Source organism: Pan troglodytes, chromosome 21 (genome assembly GCF_028858775.2).
Source record: "Pan troglodytes isolate AG18354 chromosome 21, NHGRI_mPanTro3-v2.0_pri, whole genome shotgun sequence".
Lineage (NCBI taxonomy): Eukaryota > Metazoa > Chordata > Mammalia > Primates > Hominidae > Pan > Pan troglodytes.
Window position 1 is genome coordinate 20,229,448 of NC_072419.2, and position 25,233 is coordinate 20,254,680.

The window sequence follows — 25,233 nt, forward strand, 5'->3', positions numbered from 1 at the left end:
ACCATGTTCATGGTTTGGAAAGATTCAGGATTATTGAGATGTCAATTCTCCACAAGTTGATTTATAGATTCAATGCCCTTCTAAAATAAAATGTCAGCAGGCTTTTTTGTAGGAATGAAGAAGCTGATTTTTAAATGGCTTTATATGGAAAGGCAAAGAAACTAGAACAGTCAACACAATTTTGAGAAAGAACAAAGTTAAAAGACTTACTATAAAGCTACAGTAGTGAAGATAGTGTGGTGTTGGAAGGAGGATAGAAAAATAGATGAATAAAACAGACTGGAGAATATGGAAATAGACCCAAACAAAAAAAGGCCAATTTGTTTTTATTTTTTATTTTTAGTGACAAGGTCTCACTGTGTCACCCAGAATGGAGTGCAATGGTGTGATAGCTTACCTCAAACTCATGGGCTCAAGCAATCTCCCTGCTAAGCTTCCTGAGTAGCCCACCACAACCAGCTAATTTCTTAACTATTTTAAGGGAATAAACTAGGTATTGATGAAATGTATCTCAAAATAATAAGAGCTATTTATGACAAACCCACAGCCAATATCATACTGAATGGGCAAAACCTGGAAGCATTCCCTTTGAAAACCGGCACAAGACAAGGATGCCCTCTCTCAGCACTCCTATTCAACATAGCGTTGGAAGTTCTGGCCAGGGCAATCAGGCAGGAGAAAGAAATGAAGGGTATTCAATTAGGAAAAGAGGAAGTCAAATTGTCTCTGTTTGCAGATGACATGATTGTATATTCAGAAAACCCCATCATCTCAGCCCAAAATCTCCTTAAGCCAATAAGCAACTTCAGCAAAGTCTCAGGATACAAAATCAATGTACAAAAATCATAAGCATTCCTATACACCAATAACAGACAAACAGAGAGCCAAATCATGAGTGAACTCCCATTCACAATTGCTTCAAAGAGAATAAAATACCTAGGAATCCAACTTACAAGGGATGTGAAGGACCTCTTCAAGGAGAACTACAAACCACTGCTCAATGAAATCAAAGAAGACACAAACAAATAGAAGAACATTCCATGCTCATGGATAGGAAGAATCAATAACGTGAAAATGGCCATACTGCCCAAGGTAATTTATAGATTCAATGCCATCCCCATCAAGCTACCAATGACTTTCTTCACAGAATTGGAAAAAACTGCTTTAAAGCTCATATGGAACCAAAAAAGAGCCCACATTGCCAAGACAATCCTAAGCAAAAATAACAAAGCTGGAGGCATCACGCTACCTGACTTCAAACTATACTACAAGGCTACAGTAACCAAAACAGCATAGTACTGGTACCAAAACAGAGACATAGACCAATGGAACAGAACAGAAGCCTCGGAAATAACACCACACATCTACAACCATCTGATCTTTGACAAACCTGACAAAAACAAGCAATGGGGAAAGGATTCCCTATTTAATAAATGGTATTGGGAAAACTGGCTAGCCGTATGTAGAAAACTGAAACTGGATCCCTTCCTTATACCTTATACAAAAATTAATTCAAGATGGATTAAAGACTAAAATGTAAGACCTAAAACCATAAACCTAGAAGAAAACCTAGGCAATACCATTCAGGACACAGGCATGGGCAAAGACTTCATAACTAAAACACCAAAAGCAATGGCAACAAAAGCCAAAATAGACAAATGGGATCTAATTAAACTAAAGAGCTTCTGCACAGCAAAAGAAACTACCATCAGAGTGAACAGGCCACCTATAGAATGGGAGAAAATTTTTGCTAATTTTGCTAATAAAATATTAGCCCATCTGACAAAGGGCTAATATCCAGAATCTACAAAGAACTTAAACAAATTTATAAGAAAAAAACAACCCCATCAAAAAGTGGGCAAAGGATATGAACAGATACTTTTCAAAAGAAGACATTTATGCAGCCAACAGACACATGAAAAAATGCTCATCATCACTGGCCATCAGAGAAATGCAAATCAAAACCACAATGAGATATCGTCTCACGCCAGTTAGAATGGCAATCCTTAAAAAGTCAGGAAACAACAGATGCTGGAGAGGATGTGGAGAAATAGGAACACTTTTACACTGTTGGTGGGACTGTAAACTAGTTCAACCATTGTGGAAGACAGTGTGGCGATTCCTCAAGGATCTAGAACTAGAAAGACCATTTGACCCAGTGATCCCATTACTGGGTATATACCCAAAGGATTATAAATCATGCTACTATAAAGACACATGCACACATATGTTTATTGTGGCACTATTCACAATAGCAAAGGCTTGGAACCAACCCAAATGTCCATCAATGATAGACTGGATTAAGAAAATGTGGCACATGTATACCATGGATACTATGCAGCCATAAAAAAGGATGAATTAATGTCCTTTGCAGGGACATGGATGAAGCTGAAAACCATCATTCTCAGCAAACTATCACAAGGACAGAAACCAAACACCGCATGTTCTTACTCATAGGTGGGAGTTGAACAATGAGAACACTTGGACACAGGGCAGAGAACATCACACACCGGGGCCTGTTGGGGGGTGGGGGGAGGGGGGAGGGATAGCATTAGGAGATATACCTAACGTTAAATGACAAGTTGATTGGTGCAGCAAACCAACATGGCCCATGTATACCCATGTAACAAACCTGCACGTTGTGCACATGTACCCTAGAACTTAAAGTATAATTATATATAAAAAAAAAAGAGAGAGAGAAGGGATCTCATTATGTTGCTCAGGTTGGTCTCAAACTTCTGGCCTCAAGTAATTGTCTTACCCCAGCTTCCCAAAATGCTAAAATTACAGGCTTGAGCCACTGTGCCTGGCAGGATTTTTTAATCAAAAGTTTTATTTTGAGATAATGGTAGATGTCCACGCAGTTGTAAGAAATAATACAGATTCTGTGTTTCATTTACCCAGTTTCCCTCAATGGTAGTATTTTGAAAAACAGTAGTACAATGTCACATACAGGACAATGACATTGATAAAAATCATCTGACCTTACTCAGGTTTCATGTCTCACTTTTATTCACCTGTATGTATGTGTTGATATTTAGTTCTATACAATTTTATCCCATGTACAAGTGCATATAGCCACCACCACACTTACGACACAGAACATTTCCAGCACCATAGGATCCTTCATGTTCCTTTTGTAACCACACTCACTGCCTTCCACACCCCTTTTTTTATTCCCTGGTAGCCACTAATCTCTTTTCCATTTCTACAAGTTTGTCACTTCAATGATATTATATATAAGTGGAATGTTATAGTATATAATCCTTTGGAATTGGTTTTTATTCACTCAGCATAATTCTCTGGATATGTATCCAAGTTGTTGCATGAATCAGGAGTTCAGTCTTTTTATTGCTGAGTAAGGAGTATTCTATGGTGTGGATGTATCATAGTTAAACCATTCACTCATTGAAGGACATCTCGGTTCTTTTGAGTTTTTAGCTATTTCAAATAAAGCTGCTATGAATATTCATGTACAAGTTTTCGCATGAATATAAATTCCCACTTTTCTGGGATAAATGTTGAAGAGCGCAATTGCCACATTGCATGGTTATCGCAAGTTTAGTTTTATGAGAAATGGTCAAATTGTCTTTCAGAGTGGCTGTAATATTTTATATGTTGTTAGTATATAGAAATGTAATTGATTTTGGTATGATCTTTTATCCTGTGACTTTGCTGAACCCACAGATTAGTTTGAGGCTTTTAGTAGATTCTTTGTGATTTTCTTTTTTCTTTTTTGAGACGGAGTTTTGCTCTTGTTGCCCAGGCTGGAGTGCAATGGCATGATCTCGGTTCACTGCAACCTCCACCTCAAGTGATTCTCCTGCCTCAGCCTCCCAAGTAGCTGGGATTACAGGCATCTGCCATCATGCCCTGCTAATTTTTGTATTTTTGGTAGAGACGGAGTTTCACCATGTTGGCCAGTCTGGTCTCGAACTTCTGACCTCAGGTGATCCACCCACCTCGGCCTCCCAAAGTGCTGGAATTACAGGCATGAGCCAATGCGCCCAGCAATTCCTTATGGTTTTCTACGTAGATAACTATGTCATCTGCAAGTATGGAGAGTTCCACCTCTTCCTTTTCTATCTGTATGGTTTTAATTTTTTTTGCTCTATTGCAGTGGGTAGAACTTCCACTATTGTGTTGAATAAGAGTGGTAAGAGTAAATATCTTTGCCTTGATCTTAGAAGAAAAGCATCTAGTCTTTCACTATGAAGTATGTATGATGTTAGATACAGGTGTTTTGTAGATATTATTTACCAAGTTGAGGTAGTTCCCCTCTATTCCTAACTTGCTGAAGACATTTATTTATTTATTTATTTAGAGAAGAAGTCGCACTCTATCACCCAGGCTGGAGTGCAGTGGTATGACCTCAGCTCACTGCAACCTCTGCTTCCTGGGTTCAAGTGATCCTTCTGCCTCAGCTTCCCGAGTAGCTGTGATTACAGGCACATGCCACCATGCCTGGCTAATTTTTGTATTTTAGTAGAGACGAGGTTTCACCATGTTGGCCAGGCTGGTCTCACAGTGTTCACCATTTTGACCAGGCTGGTCTTGAACTCCTGGCCTCAGGTGATCCACCCACCTCAGCGTCCCAAAGTGCTGGGATTATGGGTGTGAGCCACCGTGTCCGGCCTGAAAAGTTTTTATCATTAATAGATGTTAGATTTTGTCAAATACCTTTCTCATCAATTGATATGATCATATGTTTTTTTCTTAAGTCTGTTGATATGGCACACATCGATTGATTTTGAATGCTGAGCCAGCTTTGCATACGTGAAATAAATCTTGCTTTGTCCTGTGATATATTTCTTTGCTACATTGTTGTATTTGATTTGCTAATACTTTTTTGAGAATTTGTATGTCTAAGTTCATGAGACAGATTGACTCTCTAGAATCAATCGCATTTCTATATACTAACAATGAACATCATCCTGTAATTTTTTTTATTTATACTGTCTTGTTTTGCTGTCAAAGATATACTGGTCACATAAAGTAAGTTGAGAGGTGTTCATTCTTCATTTTCTCAAAGAGACTGTGTGAAATTTGTGTTATTCTCAAATAGTTGTTAAAATTCCCCAGTGAAGCCATTTGGACTTGGTAGTCTCTTTTTTGGGAGTTTAATTAATTAACTAATTTCTTGAATGACTATAGGACTATTGGGGTTACGGATTTTATGTGGTTGAGTTTTGGTAATTGACCAATTCATTTTTGATAAAAGTACTCAGGCAATTCAGTGGAGGAAGAACAAACTTTTTAATAAGCAATGCTGAAATAAATGAACAGTTATATGCAAAAAAAAAGAGTATCAAGCAAACCCTAACACCTTATACAGAAATTACTTTAAAATGTAAAATGGATCTAAATGTAAAACATAAAATTCTAGGATTTTTAGAAGAAAATACAGTAAAAGTCTTTGTAACCTTGGTTTTGTAAGAAAGTTCTTAGATAGGACACCAAGGCAGTCCATAAAAGAAAAAATTGATAAATTGGACTTCATAAAAATAAAACATTTTTGCTCTGTGAATGACACTGTTAAAAGAATGAAAAGACACAGGCCATAGAAAAGGAGAAAATATTAGCTAATCACATATGTGACAAAGGACTTGTATATAAGATATATAAACAACTCTGAAAACAATAACAACTCAATTTTAAAATAAGAGAGCAGAAGACATGAACAGACACTTCACCAAAGAAGATATACGGTTGGTAAATATGCACATGAAAAGATGCTCAACATCATTAGTCATTAGCAAAATGAAAATTAAAACTACAATGAGATACAGGTAAATGCTTATTAGAATGGCAAATAAAACAAAAACCCAGTAGCCCAAAATGAGCATCAACAAAAACTGACAATATCAAGTGCTGGTGAAGATGTGGAGGAACTGGAACTCATATACGGGAACGTAAAACAGTTCAACCACTTTGGTAAGTAAATGTGCAGTTTACTATAAAGCTAAATATAAACTTAGCAAATGACCTAGGTGGAAAACCTATGTTTCACACAACAACCTATACGTTAATTACAGCTTTGTAATTGCCAAAAACTGCAAACAACTTTGTGTTATTTAGGCCAATAGATGGTAAATCATTTTTCTACAGAAGAGGAAACCTAAGTAAAGTGTTGATGGTTTTAATAATAACAATTTGTTCATGCCTCCTTGTATGTATACCCCTCTGCATTGTGACTTTGCCACTTGTTGGTTTAGGGTTTGGCCATGTGATTTTCTTTGCCAATGGGACAATAGCAAATGTGACACTGTTGGAGGCTTGAAAATGTTTGTGCATTGAGACTTACTCTCTCTTGCAACTGGGAACCCTCTGTCACATGTGAGGCCTGGACTAGCCTACTAGATGAGAGATCCTCTAGCCACCCTAGAACCATCTGAGTCCTCAGACATGCAGAGTCTCATCAATCCCCAGCTGAGCTGGATCTTAACTGCCCAGCCAAACTATAGATTCATAAGAAGGAATAAATGCCATTTTAGGCCACTAGATTTTGGGTGGTTTGTTAAGCAGTAAGAGCTAACAGATATAGTTGATATTAAATTAACTTGTCTCCAATCTGGTGGACCCAAAAGCAAATTCTTTGGGCCTCCTTTCTTTGCCTCTAAGCAAAGTAAAAAAGTGGTTCTCCATCTTTGCTGAACATTGGAATTATCTAGGGAGCTTTAAAAAGTAATGACGTCTGGGCCAGGCGCAGTGGTTCATGCCTGTAATTCCAGCACTTTGGGATGCCAAGGTGGGTGGATCACTTGAGGTCAGGAGTTCGAGACCAGCCTGGCCAACATGGTGAAACCCCCGTCTCCACTAAAAATACAAAAATTAGCTGGTCATGGTGGCATGTGCCTGTAATCCCAGCTACTCGAGAGGCTGAGGCAGAATTCCTTGAACCTGGGAGGCGGAAGTTGCAGTGAGCCGAGACTGCACCATTGCACTCTGCACTCCAGCCTGGGTGACACAGTGAAACTCTGTTGCAAAAAAAAAAAAAAAAAAAAAAAAGTCTGGATACTACTGCTATATATATGATTTAATAGGTATGAGGTGCAGCCTGGCCACTAGGGTTTTTGACATACCAAGTGATTCTAATAAACAGAAAAGGCAAAGATGTTACCTATCTAATATTGGCCTGCTCGGTAACAAACATGGAACAAATGCAGTCTCCACTCTCCTGCTCGTGTCTCTAGCATACCTCTCTGAGAATATGTAGTGACGATATTGTGTATCAAGCTGATCTCCAACATTTGCTGCTGGTGAAGCAAATCAGAGCTTCACCAGTATTAAGTTACTTACGACTTTTTCTAGATGATGCTACAGGATTGACCTACACTCCACGGTCCCAACAGCAACAAAAACTCCAACTAAGTGTGACCTTAAGACCCACCAAAACTCCCCTAATTTGTTTGCTGAATTATGATAGTGGCCACTTTTTAATCCTAAATTTCACTACCTGCAATAATTTGAGAACCCTAAAGTTATTGGTGTAGAATATTTAACACCTGATAATGCTGGTCTCACTTTTTTTCCTACCTAAAAAATATCAACTCTTTGAGAAAAGGAGCCAGGGCTCTGTATGACTTATGTACTCAATTTTTTTGTTATAATTATGTGCTTGACTAGTAAAATGAGATTTTACAATTAAATGCAGTGACTTAACGGGCTCAAAAACAGAAAAACCAAACCCAATGGCTCAGGTTCACAGAAACCTTAAAATCAAACTCTGATTTTGATTTTTGTGCAATTACTACATTATGATTAAACAGTTTAAAGAGAACAAAACTTTTCCCCTGCAGAGAAATATGAAACATAAATCTGTTTATAGACCATACTCATAAACATATTAAGATTCATGACCTTTCAGTGGTAATATGGGGAGTTCACAGATGTATCTAAAGAAATAATGTTTTATTTGGCTGAATAATCCAACAATCAGTGCTGTATGATAAAATCAATTCCCTGTTTGGATACTGTGCATTTTTCTGTTATAATAAGCAATTTAAATGTCCTTTTTTTCTTCCCTTTACAGAGACTATTTATACTCCCTTATTATTTTGATATCACTCTGAGTTTTCCATCATTTTAGTCTTTAAAATATATGCTACATTGGTGACTTTTTTTTTTTTTAAATAGAGACAGGGTCTTGCTCTGTCACCCAGGCTGGAATGCAGTGGTACAATCACAGCTTACTGTAAACTCAAACTCCTGGGCTCAAATGATCCTCCCATCTCAGCCTCCTGAGTAGCAAGGACCACAGGTATGCATCACCACACTTGGCTTGTTATACGCATGCGTGCGCGCGCGCGCACACACACACACACACACACACACACACACACACACACACACACAGTGTATATATATCTATTTCGAGACAGGGTCTCCTGTCGCCCAGGCTGGAATGCAGTGGCGCAATCTCGGCTCACTGTAACCTCTGCCTCCCAAGTTCAAGTGATTCTCCTGCTTCAGCCTCCTGAGTAGCTGGGACTACAGGCATGCACCACCACGCCCAGCTAATTTTTTGTAGTTTCGGTAGAGATGGGGGTCTCACTGTGTTGGCCAGCCTGGTCTGGAACTCCTGACCTCAAGTGATGTGCCTGCCTCAGCCTCCCAAAGTGGGGGGATTACAGGCGTAGGCTACCACACCCAGCCTATGGTCTTACTATATTGCCCAGGTTGGTCTCAAAACTCCTGGCCTCAAGCAATTCTCCTGCCTCAGCCTCCCAAAGTGCTGGGATTACAGGTGAGAGCCACCTTGCCTGGTCAGTAGGTTTGATTTTTAATACCCCAAATGTCAAGTTTAACCACAAACCTGGTCAAATTCCTGTTGTCTTTCAGAAGTTACCATATTTATAATTTGCTCCAAGTTACAAGTCTGGTTTTATTTACATTTACTTATACAGCATATCTAATTTGACTGTCAGTTGTCTATAATATTTAGACCAGATGAGATCCAAGAGTGTTAAGGCCTTAAAGATGTGTTTTAATTTTAAGAAGAATTAAGGTATCCTTAAACTCTACAGCAGCATATCCATCCTTCTAAAGTATTCCAAAAATGAGAAGGACAGACAGAAGACTTTTCTGTTGCTACCAAACAGAAAAACCACTGGAGAGCTCATGAATATTTCAAATGCAATTTACGAGCAATGCAACTCTAGTACTGCCTTTAAATGGAGTTGTCCTCTTAAAAAGTTAAAATCGGTTTTCAGATATTTTTCCAGAGAGTACTTTGAGATGCATAAAATGGAATAAATCAGTGCTATACAAAATAATGAAAATATTTTACACTTTTATTTACAAGTTAATTTCATAAACTATACTTAACATGACTAAACAACAAAAAGTTCTTGACTTCCATCCTTTATGGCTAGAAAAATAAATTATTTTAATAGTTATTTAAACATGCCTCCTGCTTCCAGAGAAATTAATGTATTAAATATATATATTTTTCAAATTATCCCTAACATTTACACAAACTTGAGTAGATACTGCTCTATTTTTACACAGAATTGTAAACAGCCTTTTAAAAAGCTAGAGTAACTTTCCACTAGTTAGAACTGAACATTGTAAAATATAAAAATTTTATAAACCCTATAATGCAGGTAATTTAATTATGACTAATCTGTAGGAATATACAATAAAAATTTGTCAGTCATCCACAATTAAGTACAATTATTTATGGAGAAAAATTTTACTATGTCCAGAAAAAGATTTTATTCATGTTCTTGAAAGATAGCTTTGTTCCCAATAAATATTCCCTCCTACTATTTCTGTACATTTTAGGAAAAGATGTATTCAATTCAAAAATAAGTAACATCCAGTTATTTGACTTTTTGCTTTTTTCTTGCTTGAAACTGCTCTGTTTTGGTTTTTATAGATTTAATCAACATTGACAAAGCAGGATCAATGGACTTCCTTTGTGATTCCTTTTCAATCTCACTCTCTTTTTTCTTTATTGCCTGAGTAAGTTCTTGTTCTTTCCGTTCTCTTTGCCGGGCCTTCTCCTCAAGGATTTTTTCCATAGCTTTTGTTTTCTTGAAATTGGGATCTGAGGGGTCCAAATTGAACAAGTGGGAAGTGTACATTGCCTGAAACCGTGCATCATTAACATTTACCTGCAAATCCAAAAAAAAAAAATTAATAAATTAATTAAACAAAATTACTAAAGCAAAAGGCCAGAAATGGGGCCAAATTTCGAAAGTTGGTGAGTTGATTATATAAAATACAAACCTGAGTGTTTGTACTGATTCATTAGGAAACTGTTTTTCCATAGCTCTTTATGGCCTACCTTTGGACCACAACTTGTGGGGCACCCTGTTCTTATCATGCAAGGACAATGTATTTCAAAGGGAATTATAGTGGGCCATACATATACATATTATGGCTGGTAACTACAATGACCACTTAGACAAAATGACTGTAGCAGTGGTTTGTGAGGCAGGGCTTTCCCATGCTTACAGCACAAAATCAATTTCTTACCAGCATAAATAAGCCAATCAGAACATCTGCTGGAGGCCCTGAACTCTGAGTACATTTTAAGAAATTTTAATCTTGGTGCCAAAATAAGGAACTATTGAAGGTGATCCATGGATCAAAAGATTTAAAGACCACTATGGCAAATAATCCATCTGAGATCAAGGTCTGGTCAGACACAAGCCCCAGATTTATCTTCTTTCTATAAAAACTTGTGGTTCCATGTTTAAGAGTATACCCTTAACTGCAGCCAGCCTTTGAGGGTTGCCAGGCAGATGGGTAACCAGCAGAAAGGGAAACACACGAAATACAAGTCCACCTGGAGATAGATTGTAGCTTTACTTAGTTATCACGAGGCCAAGGGACTTGATACCCAGAACAAAGAAAAAAATCCTGTAAAAAATACTTTTATGCATATATTAATATATGAAGGCAGAATGACTACAAATCATTCTTTGCTTTTCATAAGGAAAGTAACTCAATAAAAACCTAACTGGAATGGGAGCATATGTGAAACTGACTCAAACAACAGAAGCTACAGAGTAGCCCCCAAATCCTTCTATATGCTACTTAGAAGCCATCTGTATGCTACCCTCCATTGTTTGAACACATTTAAAATTTCCCAAATTTCCCCCATCTTACTCAGGGTCAGTTCTTCCACATTAATGGTTGGAAGTCATTAAGCAGTTTCTAACAGCTGTTTGAAGATTTTTGGTAGATGGCTCAAACTCATGCTTAGGGGACTCTGCAGCCATTAGGAATATGTACTCAACAAAAAGAGGAAGGAGTAATGGAAACAAAAAACACAGCAACTGAAAAAACATGGCTTACTGTGCTGGCCACTGCACACAGTGAGTGTGACCCACTGTGACATGAACCTGCTATTCAAGCATACCTTTGCTGGTCTGAGGATCACTACATGTGATTCTAATATTAAAAACTACACATTTTTGGTACAATATGGCTACCAAAATACAAGTCAACTATTTCACCTGGTGCTCAACCAAAGAAAAAATGATTTCATCCACCCTGGGATGAACTGGCTGTGCTGGATTAAAAGACAGTAGCTTTGGCTCCACCATCAGTCTTTCCGAAGACATTTTCTTTTTTTTTTTTTGAGACAGGGTCTTGTTCTGTTGCCCAGGCTGGAGTGCAGTGCCACGATCATGGCTCACTGCAGGCTCGACCTCCTGGGCTCAAGCGATCCTCCCACCTCAGCCTCCTGAGTAGCTGGGACTACAGGTGTGCGCCACTATACCTTGATTTTTTTTTTTTTTTTTTGAGACAGAGTCTCGCTTTGTCACCCGGGCTGGAGTGCAGTGGCGCGATCTCGGCTCACTGCAAGCTCCACCTCCTGGGTTCACGCCATTCTCCTGCCTCAGCCTCCTGAGTAGCTGTGACTACAGGCGCCCGCCACCACGCCTGGCTAATTTTTTGTATTTTTAGTAGAGACAGGGTTTCACTGTGTTAGCCAGGATGGTCTTGACCTCCTGACCTCGTGATCTGCCCACATCAGCCTCCCAAAGTGCTGAGATTACAGGCGTGAGCCACCACGCCCAGCCAGCTAATTTTTTTTATTTTTCATAGAGATGAGGGTCCCACTATGTTGCCCAGGCTGGTCTCCAACTCCTGGACTCAAGTGATCCTCATGCCTCGGCCTCCAAAAGTGTTGGGATTATAGGCGTGAGCCACTGCACCTGGCCCCTAAGACATTTTCAAGGGTAACTTTGACTATGCTCAATTTCTATCTGCAGAGCTGACTTTAGATTCAATTCCAGCTTTAAGAGGCTAATGCCTGGTGTCCATGGTTACCTCAAAGTCATCCTCTATTAATTCCTTCTTTTTCATGAGCTGCTTTTTCTTCTTTTTGCTCAGATTCTGGTGCTCCACAATCTTGTTGTAATTGAAGTGTTTCTTACTGTCCTCGTCCTCATCCATCATAAGCAAAGCCATTTCAGCCTGTAGAGGGCAAAAAAAAAGTTCAAATGTACAACATGTTTTTTTTTCACCCCCAAAAAGGAGTATAGGGCAGAAGATATCCCTTCTAGAGAGGAAGACTCAATCACTAGAACTCTGGGGTACCACCTGTTGTCTGTAAACTGACTGTGGATTACCAAAACAAAGAGATCTTTGTATAGCAATAAGGTAGAATCTCTGGAAGCAACGTTACTGAGAGCAGGAGAGGTAAAACCTTGTAGTTAAAAACCAGGCCCCATTTCACTTAGTGTGACTCATTAGTAGGCTGCAGGAACAAGAGTCCCCAACTACCCTCAAATAAAAAGTTCTCATTTTCACTTTGTTCTTTTTGCGCAATGACACTAAATCTAGCAAACGTTTATTTTGTGATGCAAATTATACTTTCTAAATGTGTAACTTTTAACAAGTAGGTTTTTTTTTTGCTTTTTTTTTTTGGCCTTTACTGTTTCAATACTGATACACTTCTATGAAGGTAGGACCTTAGGATCTGCTTCTGAAATCTAGTAAATGTCTTTTTACACTAAACGGGTATTTTCTACCAACCATGGGATTAAACGAGAACCCTCAAGAATCAAGTAAATAACCATGTACACTAGTAAAAATACAGAGTATGCTCTCGACCTTTGTGGATCTTCCTATATTACCACTTTAGACTGCCTTAATTTCCTTTTGTCACTGGCACTTGTAGCTGGCTTTTCAGAGACATTTTCCATAAAAATTGATTTTCTTTGTTGCTCTTTAGATAACTTTATGTGGCCAGTCAGGCACACTTCTGGACAGTGACATGAACATCAGCCCTAGGGGCACTGCTGCCTTCAATTCCTGCCTCAGCCAAATCACATAAGACTCTGTGCCAAAATTATGTGTGACTCTGGACACAGGGGGTCACTGAAGCATAAGGTTCACTGCATTTCCAAGAATGTAATTTTGTACGTTAAATATACGTATTCACAATAAGAAAAACAGAAATTTGCATTTGACAAACCATAACCACAAACTGTATTCCAGGACAGATTCAGATTGAATTAAAACTTATGGCAATATTATTTTGAGGTTTTAAGGGTATTTTCTGCCTCAGGTATAGTAAGTGTTTTTAAAAGTGAGATAATTCCCTCTTAATTTATAAAAGAAAATAAATACCCTTGAATTTGAGGTTAATTTTAACTTTGTACAATTTGGAGAAATTATGTTTGGTAAAAAAAACACTGTATTTAGAAACTACACTGCTAAAATATTTAATTATGTCTCTTACAATTTAGTTATAAATGCCACTGCTAAAATAAGTTGTTTTTTAAAATTAGTGACATGTATAACTTCATTTAAATTGTACCTATGAATTATCCATTAAGCATGTAACAATAATCGTATTTTACCTTTTGTCTTTCTATTTCCATTTCTTCTTCTGGAGTTGTGCCATCTTTTGCAGATTTTACCGATTTTTTATTTATACCTGGCACAACAAACCAACATAAGAGCGGTAAAAATTACAGGACTATCAGCAACATTCTGTTTATACTAGGAACAAAAATATAAGAGATCTAGGAATAATCTTAACAATAAATGTGTTGAAACTAAAAGAAAAAAACATGTTACTGAAAGAACACTGTGGGTATATGAATGGAATAAATACAGTGCTTCTGCATGGAGTGACTGCATGTTACAAAGGAAGAATTTCTTTCAAAGTAATGTATAATTTACATTACCAATTAAAAAAGAAAAACCATAGATCATTTCCACAGATGCAGAATAAGCATGTCCATAAACATAAGAATACTGATTAACATTCAACATCCATTCATAATAAAAGTAGTATACACATTTAATGAAATTCTAAATAAAAAATTCCATTCAAGGAAATCTTTACAAAGATTACATAGATTCCATGTACTAGTGATATAGTGTATTAACGTGTACTGAAAAGTGAAAATAACCAAAAAATTACTACACAATAAAAATGATGAAACAGTATATAATAAAATATAGCATCATCATTAGAAACAGAAAAGATTGTTTAATAACTGCTGTTGAGCAATTTGTTTCATTCTGGAAAAAAAGATCAAATTAAAGCCTTATCTCATAATACATAAGAAAATAAAACGCAGGTGAATTTAAGAGTTAAATATCAAACAAAATAAAACAAAGAACCCCTATGAGAAAATACAAGGGAACAGCTACTGTATCTTAAATAGAAGAAATATTTTCTTAGCATAAGAATACTGGAAGAGACAAAGAAAAAACCCCCAAGTGATTTGAATATATAAACTCAACACTATATATCAAACTCTCATCTGCAAAATGAAAAAACTTACCTTTATAATAATAATTTGACAGTCACTACCTGTAAATATAAGTTTTAAAAAACGCTTTCTCCTTCTCTGAAGAAAAATCTGATCTTTAGTGAACTTTCTAGCTCTATTACCAGGCAATACCACCAGGTAAAGCGGTTCCTGACTGGAAAATAACATGTATTGGGGTCTCTAAATGCTTATAACTTTGGGCTTCCTTGATACCATGACTCCTGTAACTGGTAAAACAGGGATCTGGAAGCTATGTCTAGGTGCTGTTAAAAAGCTCTCAGTTCCTATTTGGAACATGAGACTTCTCGCCCAGGGTGACTACTGTACACTGTGTCTCCTTTCCTTGTACCCAAGCTGTACTGCTGAGTGAACTGCCGTGAAGACTCGATGAAGAGAAACACCCAACACTGCCCTGCTGTGTTTCCTGGGCTAACTACCCATGAGAGCCAAGTGTGACCCACTCAAGCCTTTTGTTTGACCGCCTAGAGAGCCTAAGAAAATCCCCCGCTGGGCACTGTACCACCCTCAGCAAGTCATCTTTGGAACAATATGAAATCCTATGCCCCTAGATGTGATATAATATGAAAGATAAGCATTGCCTATGAAGTATGCTTGCCAAAACCATTCAACATGAATCTAATGGAACCACTCGTCTAACTTCCAGTTTATGGAAAATATAGTGGACCGAGTGGCAAGGAACAGATACATCTAGAATATAAGACATTCCAAAAGATCACTAGCCTGGGTTCTTGAAAGGCAAATGTTATGGGAGGGGGAAGTGTATATGGTATCTTCTAGACTATAGTGAACTAAAAAGACTACTACTAAATATGTCTATTATATAGTAACATCTTGTATAAATATATTTTTATGATATACCATAAAAGTATATGCATACAAAAGTAAAATGGCAAAATGTTAACAACTGCCAAACACAGGTGCTGTTCACTGTATTATTCTCTCAATTTTTCTCAATGTATACATTTTCATAATTAAAAACAAGAAATGGCTGGGCGCAGTGGCTCACACCTGTAATCCCAGCACTTCGGGAGGCCGAGGTGGGTGGATCACCTGAGGTCAGGAGTTTGAGACCAGCATGGCCAACATGGTGAAACTCTGTCTCTATTAATAATACAAAAAAATTAGCCAAGCGTGGTGGCCAGCACCTGTAGTCCCAGCTACTAGGGAGGCTGAGGCGGGAGAATTGCTTGAATCTGGGAGGCAGATGTTGCAGTGAGCAGAGATTGTGCCACTGCACTCCAGCCTGGGCAACAGAGTGAGACTCTGTCTCGATAAAAAAAAAAAAAAAAAAGGAATGACTGCTTCTATTATAATACTAGTATCTTTCACTTATAAAGATTTCATGTAAATGAAAATATTAACACAGAGCAAAGAGAATTCACAGACAAAACCAAATGGTCAATAAACAGAAGGAAATTATTTCGCCTATCTCACAAATGTTAACTGAGCACTTATTATGTTGCGATCACAGCTCCAGGTGCTGGTGATACAAGCCGTCAACAAGAGGTTAAAATCATCTCTCATGCAGTATACCTTCATGTTGGGAAAGACAGAGGCAAAGCAGGACAGAAGGGTTGGAGACTGAATGAGGGGGCTGGTTTTGTTAGGGTAGTTAAGGAAGGCCTCTTCAAGAAGGTGACACACAAACAATGACCTGGACGAAGCGAGGGAGGTGATATGTGAGAACACCTGAAGAAGGGTGTGGCAGGAGAAGGGAATGGTCAAGATGGTTGAAGAATTGCAGCTAATGGGGTAACAGGATAAGCAAAACCTAAAGTCAAAAGAGGCTTTAGAAACTCCTCTGTGTGTATTAAGTCCCTGCGAATACTCTTGCACACCTGTCCAGTAGACATGCCCAGCCAAGAGAACATGCCAGCATAAAAGTGCTGCCAGGCTCGCCTATCAGTGCTACCAAGCCATTTGTTTTGCACTTCCAAGAAGAAATATTTATTGTATGCAGCCCTTCTCCCTAGAGAAAATGCTCCTCATCACTGGTCCTATCTGAAATTTTTTTCAGGGAATAATATACGAATCTTAAGAGTATAATCTTTCTCTGTCTTAATGTATGTGTATGTCCTTACACATATAAATATCAAGGTTCCACTTGCTTAGGGTATGAACCCCCATTCCCTAAATTTACCACTGCTCCTATGCTCTCAAGCCAAGAGCTCCTTTTGAAATGAATGGACAAATGACATATGCAAAATATTATTCTGTAGCAGGGAGAAAATTAGACTGTATATAATTAATATTTAAAGCAGATAAAGATCTTCACATACAGCTGTGGAAAATAATTTCAAGAGCCCACAATAAACTATTTCAGATTTTATAACAACCTGGTGAAGAGTCTTAAAAATAAACTTGAAAGGAGGACTGTAATAAGGGAGAAAGAAAAAAAAAATCCCCAAGATAGGGCTAAACATGATATCCAGTTTTAGCACGAAGAAAATTTCTTTGCTAACAAAGAATTTACTATGATGTTAGACTGAATTGTTTAGTGAAAAGATAAACAATGCATACAGATGATTTCTGCACTGTTAATAAGATCAAATATTAAGAGATCACATCTATATTTTTTTTAAAAACATTTTTTCCTCCCTGGAAAATTTTCAGACTTAAGTTAGATGAACAGTACTAGGGAAATGAAAGTTTGTGTTCTAAAATATTGTCTTTATTTTTCAGTCAATCTTTTGTCAAGTAAGGAACCACATCTCTAGCTGGGTGTGGTAGCTCACACCTATAATCCCAGCACTTTGGAAGGCTGAAGGAGGAAGACTGCTTGAAGCCAGGAGTTTGAGACCAGCCTGAGCAACAAAACAAGACCCCAGCTCCACATTTTTTTTTTTTTTTAATTAGCCAGGCATGGTGGTGTATGCCTGCAGTCCCAGCTACTTGGGAGGCTGGGGCAAGAGGATCACTTGAACCCAGGAGAGTTCGAGGCTGCAGTGAGCCATAATAGCACCACTGTGCACTCCACCCTGAGTGACAGAGCAAAATGCTGTCAAAAAAAAAAAAAGAAACTACATCTCCTGGGACTGCTGCAAAAAAATACATATGGATTGATTCTATTAAGTCAATACTAACAGAGACTCCAAGTCAGATATTAGAGTTTTACAGTTAAATAAATCTAACCAATCCTTACTGAGGCTAGAATCCTTTTAGGCAAAAAATGTAACAGAATACATCCATGGAAAAAGATAGTGTGTAAAAATAAAATTCATCTGTAAAGGAAATTTCATTTTCCATTACTTATAATATTGTCAGAGACTTGTTCCCATAATAAACTTCCTCCAGAGGGTTTAGTTGAGCAATTCATGTGAGAGAAGCTAAGAAAGTTCACTGGAGGGCAGATGGATGTGGTCTCAGTACTGACCAGATGGGAGTGGTAAGCGCCCTAGTGATTTACTCTTTTGTAGCAAGTTCCTGCATCACTTGCCCATAATCAGATGCAGTCTGTTAAGGATAATCTCCCTCTAGGGTTAATCTCCCTCTAGGCTACCACATTCTGGTGCTGCTTTACAATGTTGTAAAATTACAAAAAAATAAAGGGAAGCCCACTAGGACTCAGATTCTACCAGCTACCACTGGAAAATTAGCAGATTTTTCTAATATTTCATTTCATTTTCATCTCATTAATGTGCTCATCCTAGATGATATTTTAAAAACTCTCATTTGACACCAAGTTTGCAATTTAGAAGGAAATCAAAGAAAAAATTATAAAAGATAGAAGAAAAAATTATAAAAAATCTCTAACATTCACCCTGGCATCTAATCTGAGCCAAACGCCAGGTCTGGCATCAATGAACTCATTTCCTCCACATTTTGAAGGCACATAAGTTTAGCTCTATGGGATTGCCTAGAGCAAAAATGTTATAAATGTACCCAAGTCATCTGGTTTACAATGTTTTTGTCCTGTTTAACTACAGAACTTGAACTATACACTCAAAACACTAGTGTGCCAAATTCATATCTTAAATATTTTTGAAAAGCAAGGTCTATATCCTTAGATAATGACTCTATTTTACTTCCACCAGGTACTAAAATCCAAAATTATTTTGACAAACTAATAATGAAGGCAACACTGTAGTAATAAATTAATATACCAATGTAGGTCATCTGAGTTATTTTATTTCTACATTTTAAAAATTACAAACTGGCTGGGCGTGGTGGCTCACGCCTGTAATCCCAGCACTTTTGGGAGGCTGAGGTGCGCGGATCACCTGAAGTCAGGAGTTCAAGACCAGCCTGGCCAACATGGTGAAACCCTGTCTCTACTAAAAATACAAAAATTAGCTGGGCACAGTGGCACACGCCTGTAGTCCCAGCTACTTGGGAGGCTGAGGCAGGAGAATCGCTTGAACCCGGGAGGCAGAGGCTGTGGTGAGCAGATACTACGCCACTGCACTCCAGCCTGGGCGACACAGTGAGACTCCATCTCAAAAAAATAAATAAATAAAATAAAAATAAAATAAAAATTACAAACTGGTAAATTTTGAACCAAAGTCCAACTCTTTTTAAGAGTACCTACTACAGATCCTTATATCTGGAAGGCACACAAAAAACTTCCAACTTCTTCCTGACTCCCTATGGGAATCCATTTCCCTAAGGTTATAAGCATGCTTCCACCTATCCTTAAAACCATCCTCCTGGATCATGAGTACAAAATGGTAACATTCAATATATTCTTCCTTATATCTTCTGGATACTGTTAAGCACAAATTTAGTTTTTGCTGGGGAGGAAAAGGTTCAGAATTGAGTAAAAACTTCTCATTAAATCCATCTATTTGAGCATATACATGATATATATCTAACACATATTTTAAAAGTCCAGTTATACCATAGGTAGTCAGATTAAAATGTAAAGTATGGGAAAACTGTATCATTCTCATATATTTAAATATTTTGTAACATGCTGAAAGTCATATGGGAGGACTGGGTGATTCTGACACTCAATAAGTGTTGACTGAATAACCACGTACATGAATGGGGGCACACAGCTTTGTAATGTGCCTTTGAAAAGCCATGTCCAGCATGATTTAAAAGGGACATGCTCCTTTTGTGGCTCAGCTGGTTCTCTCTTTCTCTGCCTAGGCCTCCCATACCGCTGCTCTTGCCACACGTTCTATGGTTTTGTATCTGGCCTGGCCTTCAAATTTATATGCCCCATCTTTCTCCATTTTCAGCCATCCAGACCTGAACACTCTCCTTAAAATTGACAATTAATTTAATCAACCGCCTTAGGCAGTAACCTCCCACACCCTGCCCCCTCCAATGACCTGTTTCTATGTCCCTACCCTATCTGCTCATGCAGATTATCTGTGCTTCTGCAAGTGAATGAACAAACAGTATAAATCCATAAACCAATCAGGTAAATCCCTCATCCTTCTGCCACCAAATATACAAATTTATCTGCATTTGTATTTACTTTTATTTCCCCCATTTTCTGTATCTTAGTAACTTCTTTTCTGTTGGAACAATCCCAAGGGAAAGAAAACATGCCCTAAAAGCTCATATCTTTAAAAAAACACCTTCTCCTTACCTACATTCAGGTACTGCTCCACGTCTTTGCTCCCCTTCACAGTGAAACTTCTGAAAAAAGATCTACATTCTTGGTCTCTACTTCCTCACCTTTCACCTCAAACTTTAACCCACACTAATCTACTGAAACCTCTACCACCTCACCAAGTGTCTGTGAGCCACTACATTAATACTGTTCCTCCTATTTCCCAGCCGCTCCTTCTCGGCTTCTTAAGCTTTTCCCATCCTTTCAGGTAGCACTTCCTCTAGTATGACAGATTAACAGTGCCTCATGTGGACTTCACCTGACCTTAGGGCCCATCCTGCATCCTCTTCTCTTATCACTGCTCTCTCTCTACTCGCACTGCCATGGTTTGAAGTACTATTTATATGCTACTGATCCTTAAGTCTATATTTGTACTCTGATTTCTCTGCTCATCTCTCAGACTTATATCTCAATATCAACCAAACACCTCCATTTGTATATCTAATTGACATCTCAAAGTGATTATGCCACAAATGGACGTATTTACTTTGCTTCCCACTCAAACTTATTGTTTCCACATTTCTTCCTAACTCAGTAAATGGAAGAACATTCTTCCATAGACTCAAACCAAAAACAGAAGTTATGCTAAATTTCTTCCTGATTTAGCAAGTATACTTCCAAAGTATATCTAGAGTTCCATTCTCTTCTCCATCCAATTCCACGAGCGGCATGCCAGGTAAACAACCATTATCTTTTGTCTAGAGCTCGGCAAAAGTCTGGTCTTCCAGCCCTCACCAGTCCTCAAACTGTTCTCTTTACAGGCACCAGAGTAATATGTTAATCTATACCAGATTATGTCTCATCTTTGCTTAAAGACTGTTTGGGCTTTCCACTATCAGTAAAGTAAAATCTAAATTTGTTGTCAGGACAACAAAGCCCTACAGGGGTAGTTTCCACTGAGTCTCCAGCCTGTCCTCATACCAATTCCCTCTCCGACGATGCTCCAGCCACACTGATGTCTTTCAATTCTTAACACCACACAGTGCATTCTCACCTTGGAGTCTTTCTACCCACTCTCCCCTCATTTGCAATGCTCTTCCCCCAGCTCTTCATGCCTGACTCCTCATTCCAAAGGTCTCAGCTCTAATGCCATCATCTCAGAGAAGCCTTCTTTGCCTACCCAATGTAAACTCCCATATCTCCTACTTCTGTCCAGTTATATCTTCTATTTCTTTCCTTTAAAACATTTACCATACCCTCATACTATTTATCTGTCTAACATGTCTTTCTTTAAACCAGACTCCATGAGGGATGCAATCCTGTTTGTATTATCACTACTGTATCTCTAGCCTAGCAGAGAGCTCAGCACCTGGTAGGCAATCAAAACAGTTATTATAGAATGAATAAACAAACATGGCAAGACACTAGCTTTCTGTCCTAAATTTTATGTAAAAAATTCTGGCCTTGCTGTTTTGCTTTTTCAAAACAAAACAAAACCCACCGCAAAACACACACACAAAAACAGAAAAGCCCAGATAGAAACAATTACCCTCTGGGAACATTCTGAAATCAAAAGTAAATTAAAAGCAAGCAAATTTTATCTATACCTTTTTTCTTTGGAATTTCTGATAATAACTTTAGAGAAAGCTTACTCTCAATTTAAATGTGTTGATTCCAAAAAACTGGCTACCCCAAGCCATCAAACCATTTAACTTATTCTTTGAATCCTATTCTGAGTTCTGCAATTTGACCAGACTTCACATGCCAAAGGAAACATTTTGGATAGAGAACAAGGAAACTATAATGCTTAGCATTTCTCCATTATAAAGTTGGTTTCCTGAAACCAGAGGATAAGGCTAAAATCCATCATCTTCTAGAAATGACCACTCAGGTATGATAAAAAGCAAAATATGCTAAGTTTCCACTTCTCTGTCCAATTCCCAAGAATCTCACATTCTATAATAGACTTTATTTATCTTAATTTCCTTCTCATCAATAAAATGTCAGTACTAAAAAGCTGTAACAATCAGGAAGTAATTTTGAGCAATTCTGACTTTCCTGTTGAGAACTATTCTGGCCCACTAGTCACAAGGGAAAAAACCAGGGAAACTTCATAAACTCCTTCTCTTTACAATGCCAGCTTGGAGTTGCTCCAGGAGCAAGCCTTTTGGGGTTCTTGTGTGTGGTATAATGATCGGGGAAGGCAAAATGCATGAGAACAAATGGTAAATCCTTACAGTGATTTCTGTACTGACTTACCAAGTATGGCCTGAACCTTACCAAACACATTTACACATACGCATTTCCTCCACATAATGGAGGAAAGAAAGAATGAGTAGTGCATATGAGGTGGAAACAAGGCTCCCTGGATATAGGAAATCAGATACCAGATAATTTAGGGATTCAAGGAAAAAGAGGAGTAAGGAAAGCTGGCTTTTCAGCTATAATTAAGCATAATGAGTACAAAAGGGATAAAATGAAACACAGATGCTTTTGTATATTTCAGCAGAAAAAGCTTTTATACGAAATTTCATGCATAAATTTTTAAAAATTATACACATATCAACATGCACATAAAAACAAATTCGTTTCATACTTTTAATTCTTGATAGACTTTGCTGAGAGGGACCTAGAATGGCTACACTACTAAAAATCAGTGAAAGCACACAAGAAAATATTTATTCCTCTTTCTATTTCCTCTCATTCTTTTATAGAGTCGATCTGACTGGCACTAAGGATATTTCCCAGAAAGGAATCCCCAGTAAACTATTAACCACATTATCAAAAGCCTCCTATATTAAAATTATCCCTTGTATGTAGAAGGGACAAGTTGACCCTTCCCAATCAGATTAATGGCTGTATGCCACAGGACAGACTTGCTTATGTCACTAAGGGAGCTACACAAATACTAGCAATTTTAAAAGAATGATTAGTTTATATTGTTTCCATGTACCTCACCTTTTTCTTTAGATTCCAGTTGAAAACTACAGATATGAGCTGGCTTACCTATTTGTTTAACTTCTTCAGCAAAGTATGGGTCATTCAAATCAACATCAGAGGGAAGTTCCTCTTCACTGGCCTCTTCAGCAAGAGCCTTAAAAGTTGAATATAAAAATACAAAATTTCATTATTACAAGAATTATAATAAATGTATACCAAGAAAAACTGTATGCATTTCTTTTAAACCAAGTAGTTCAATCTAAAAGTAAATCAGTGGCCAAGCGTGGTGGCTCACGCCTGTAATCCGAGCACTTTGGGAGGCCAAGGTGGGTGGATCACGAGGTCAGGAGTTTGAGACCAGCCTGGCCAACACAGTGAAACCCCATCTCTTCTAAAAATACAAAAAAATTAGCTGGGCATGGTGGTGCATGCCTGTAGTCCCAGCTCCTCATGAGGCTGAGGCAGGAGAATCACTTGAACCCAGGAGGAAGAGGTTGTGGTGAGCTGAGATCGTGCCACTGCACTCCAGCCTGAGCAACAGAGCAAGACTCCATCTCAAAAAAAAAAAAATAAATAAAAAGATAAAAAAAGTAAACCAGTTTTTAAATGGACCAGTTTATAAAACAACTCCCACCTAAGTTATTCTGTTTGTTCAACAAATAATTATAGAGGCTGGGTGCAGTGACTCATGTCTGTAATCCCAGCACTTTGAGAAGCTGAGGTGAGCAGATCACTTGAGATCAGGAGTTTGAGACCAGCCTGGCCAACAGGGTGAAACCCCGTCTCTACTAAAAATACAAAAGTTAGCCAGGCATGGTGGCGGGCACCTCTAATCCCAGCTACTTGGCAGGCGAGGCAGGAGAATCGCTTGAACCCAGGAGACGGAGGTTGCAGTGAGCCAAGATGGCGCAAATGCACTCCAGTCTGGCGACAGAGCGAGAGTCCGTCTCAAAACAAACAAACAAACAAAAAATATAGAATACTTAATAAATGCAGGAAACCATGTAGGCCTTTTGGGAGAAATGGAAGTTATCAGATACATGGTTTCTGCCCTCAAAAATTTTACCATCTATTAAAGGAAATCAGACACATAAACACATAAATAGACAAATACATAAATAAAAATAATTCAAGATAGGAAGGGTTAGGAGAGACAAAGTGATGCAGACATTTGAAGGAGAAGAATACTTTTAGATGGGTGATCAGTGATGGGAGGTGGCATTTTCTCTCATAAAATTGAAAAATGACAGCGACTGAATTACTTGAAGTAGTGCACTGTGAATTATCTCTTAAATTATTAGTTACAACAATTTATTTGTTGGTTAAAGAAAATAATTTTTATTATGAAAATCTAAAACATACATAAAAGTAGGACAATGTAATGAACCCTCTGTTCTCATCGCCCAATTTTAACAATTATCTTGTTTTATCTATAAGCCACCCCTAAAAACTGTCAGGCTATTTTTAAGTAAGTCTGTTGGTTAAATTTTTCCTAATCTAATTTGAACAGACTTTTTACTAAATTAGCAAATTTAAATAAAGCAATCAAATCTATACAATAAATAGAACACATGTGAACTCAGATCAGGCTAACCAGACCGAATTTATCTCTAGCAATCTAAAACATCTCAAGTCATTTAAACAAAAATATTTAGAATGCTATTATTGTTAAACATCCTGCATGCAAAAAGAATCACTAAAGCCCTAAAGAATATTTATTTTGACATTAATGTCCTTTTAAAAACAAGTGCTTCTGGCTTTTTTTTTTTTTTTGAGACAGAGTTTTGCTCTTGTTGCCCAGGCTGGAGTGCAGTGGTGTGACCTCAGTTCACTGCAACCTCTGACTCCCAGGTTCAAGCGATTCGCCTACCCCAGCCTCCCAAGTAGCTGGGATTACAGGCGCCTGCCACCACACCCGGCTAATTTTGTGTATTTTTAGTAGAGATGGGGTTTCACCATGTTGGGCAGGCTGGTCTTGAACTCCTGACCTTAGGTGATCCGCCTGCCTCAGCCTCCCAA

General features: G+C 38.0%; 1 protein-coding gene across 2 annotated transcripts in view; it reads right to left on the reverse strand.

Annotated features, from left to right (window-relative positions):
• Nucleotides 1-9,275: 9,275 nt before the first annotated feature.
• Nucleotides 9,276-25,233, reverse strand: part of ESF1 (ESF1 nucleolar pre-rRNA processing protein homolog) — a 70,209-nt gene continuing 54,251 nt past the window's right edge. Inside the window, exons 11-14 of one of the 2 annotated variants that reach the window (XM_016937464.3) lie at nucleotides 23,281-23,368; nucleotides 13,827-13,903; nucleotides 12,289-12,435; nucleotides 9,276-10,118 (exon numbers count right to left, since the gene is read on the reverse strand). In XM_016937464.3, the coding sequence (XP_016792953.1) occupies nucleotides 9,825-10,118; nucleotides 12,289-12,435; nucleotides 13,827-13,903; nucleotides 23,281-23,368 (606 nt within the window). In that variant the 3' untranslated portion in view covers nucleotides 9,276-9,824. The remainder of the gene's footprint in view (nucleotides 10,119-12,288; nucleotides 12,436-13,826; nucleotides 13,904-23,280; nucleotides 23,369-25,233) is intronic. The other variant, XR_010154250.1, reaches the window with a different exon arrangement.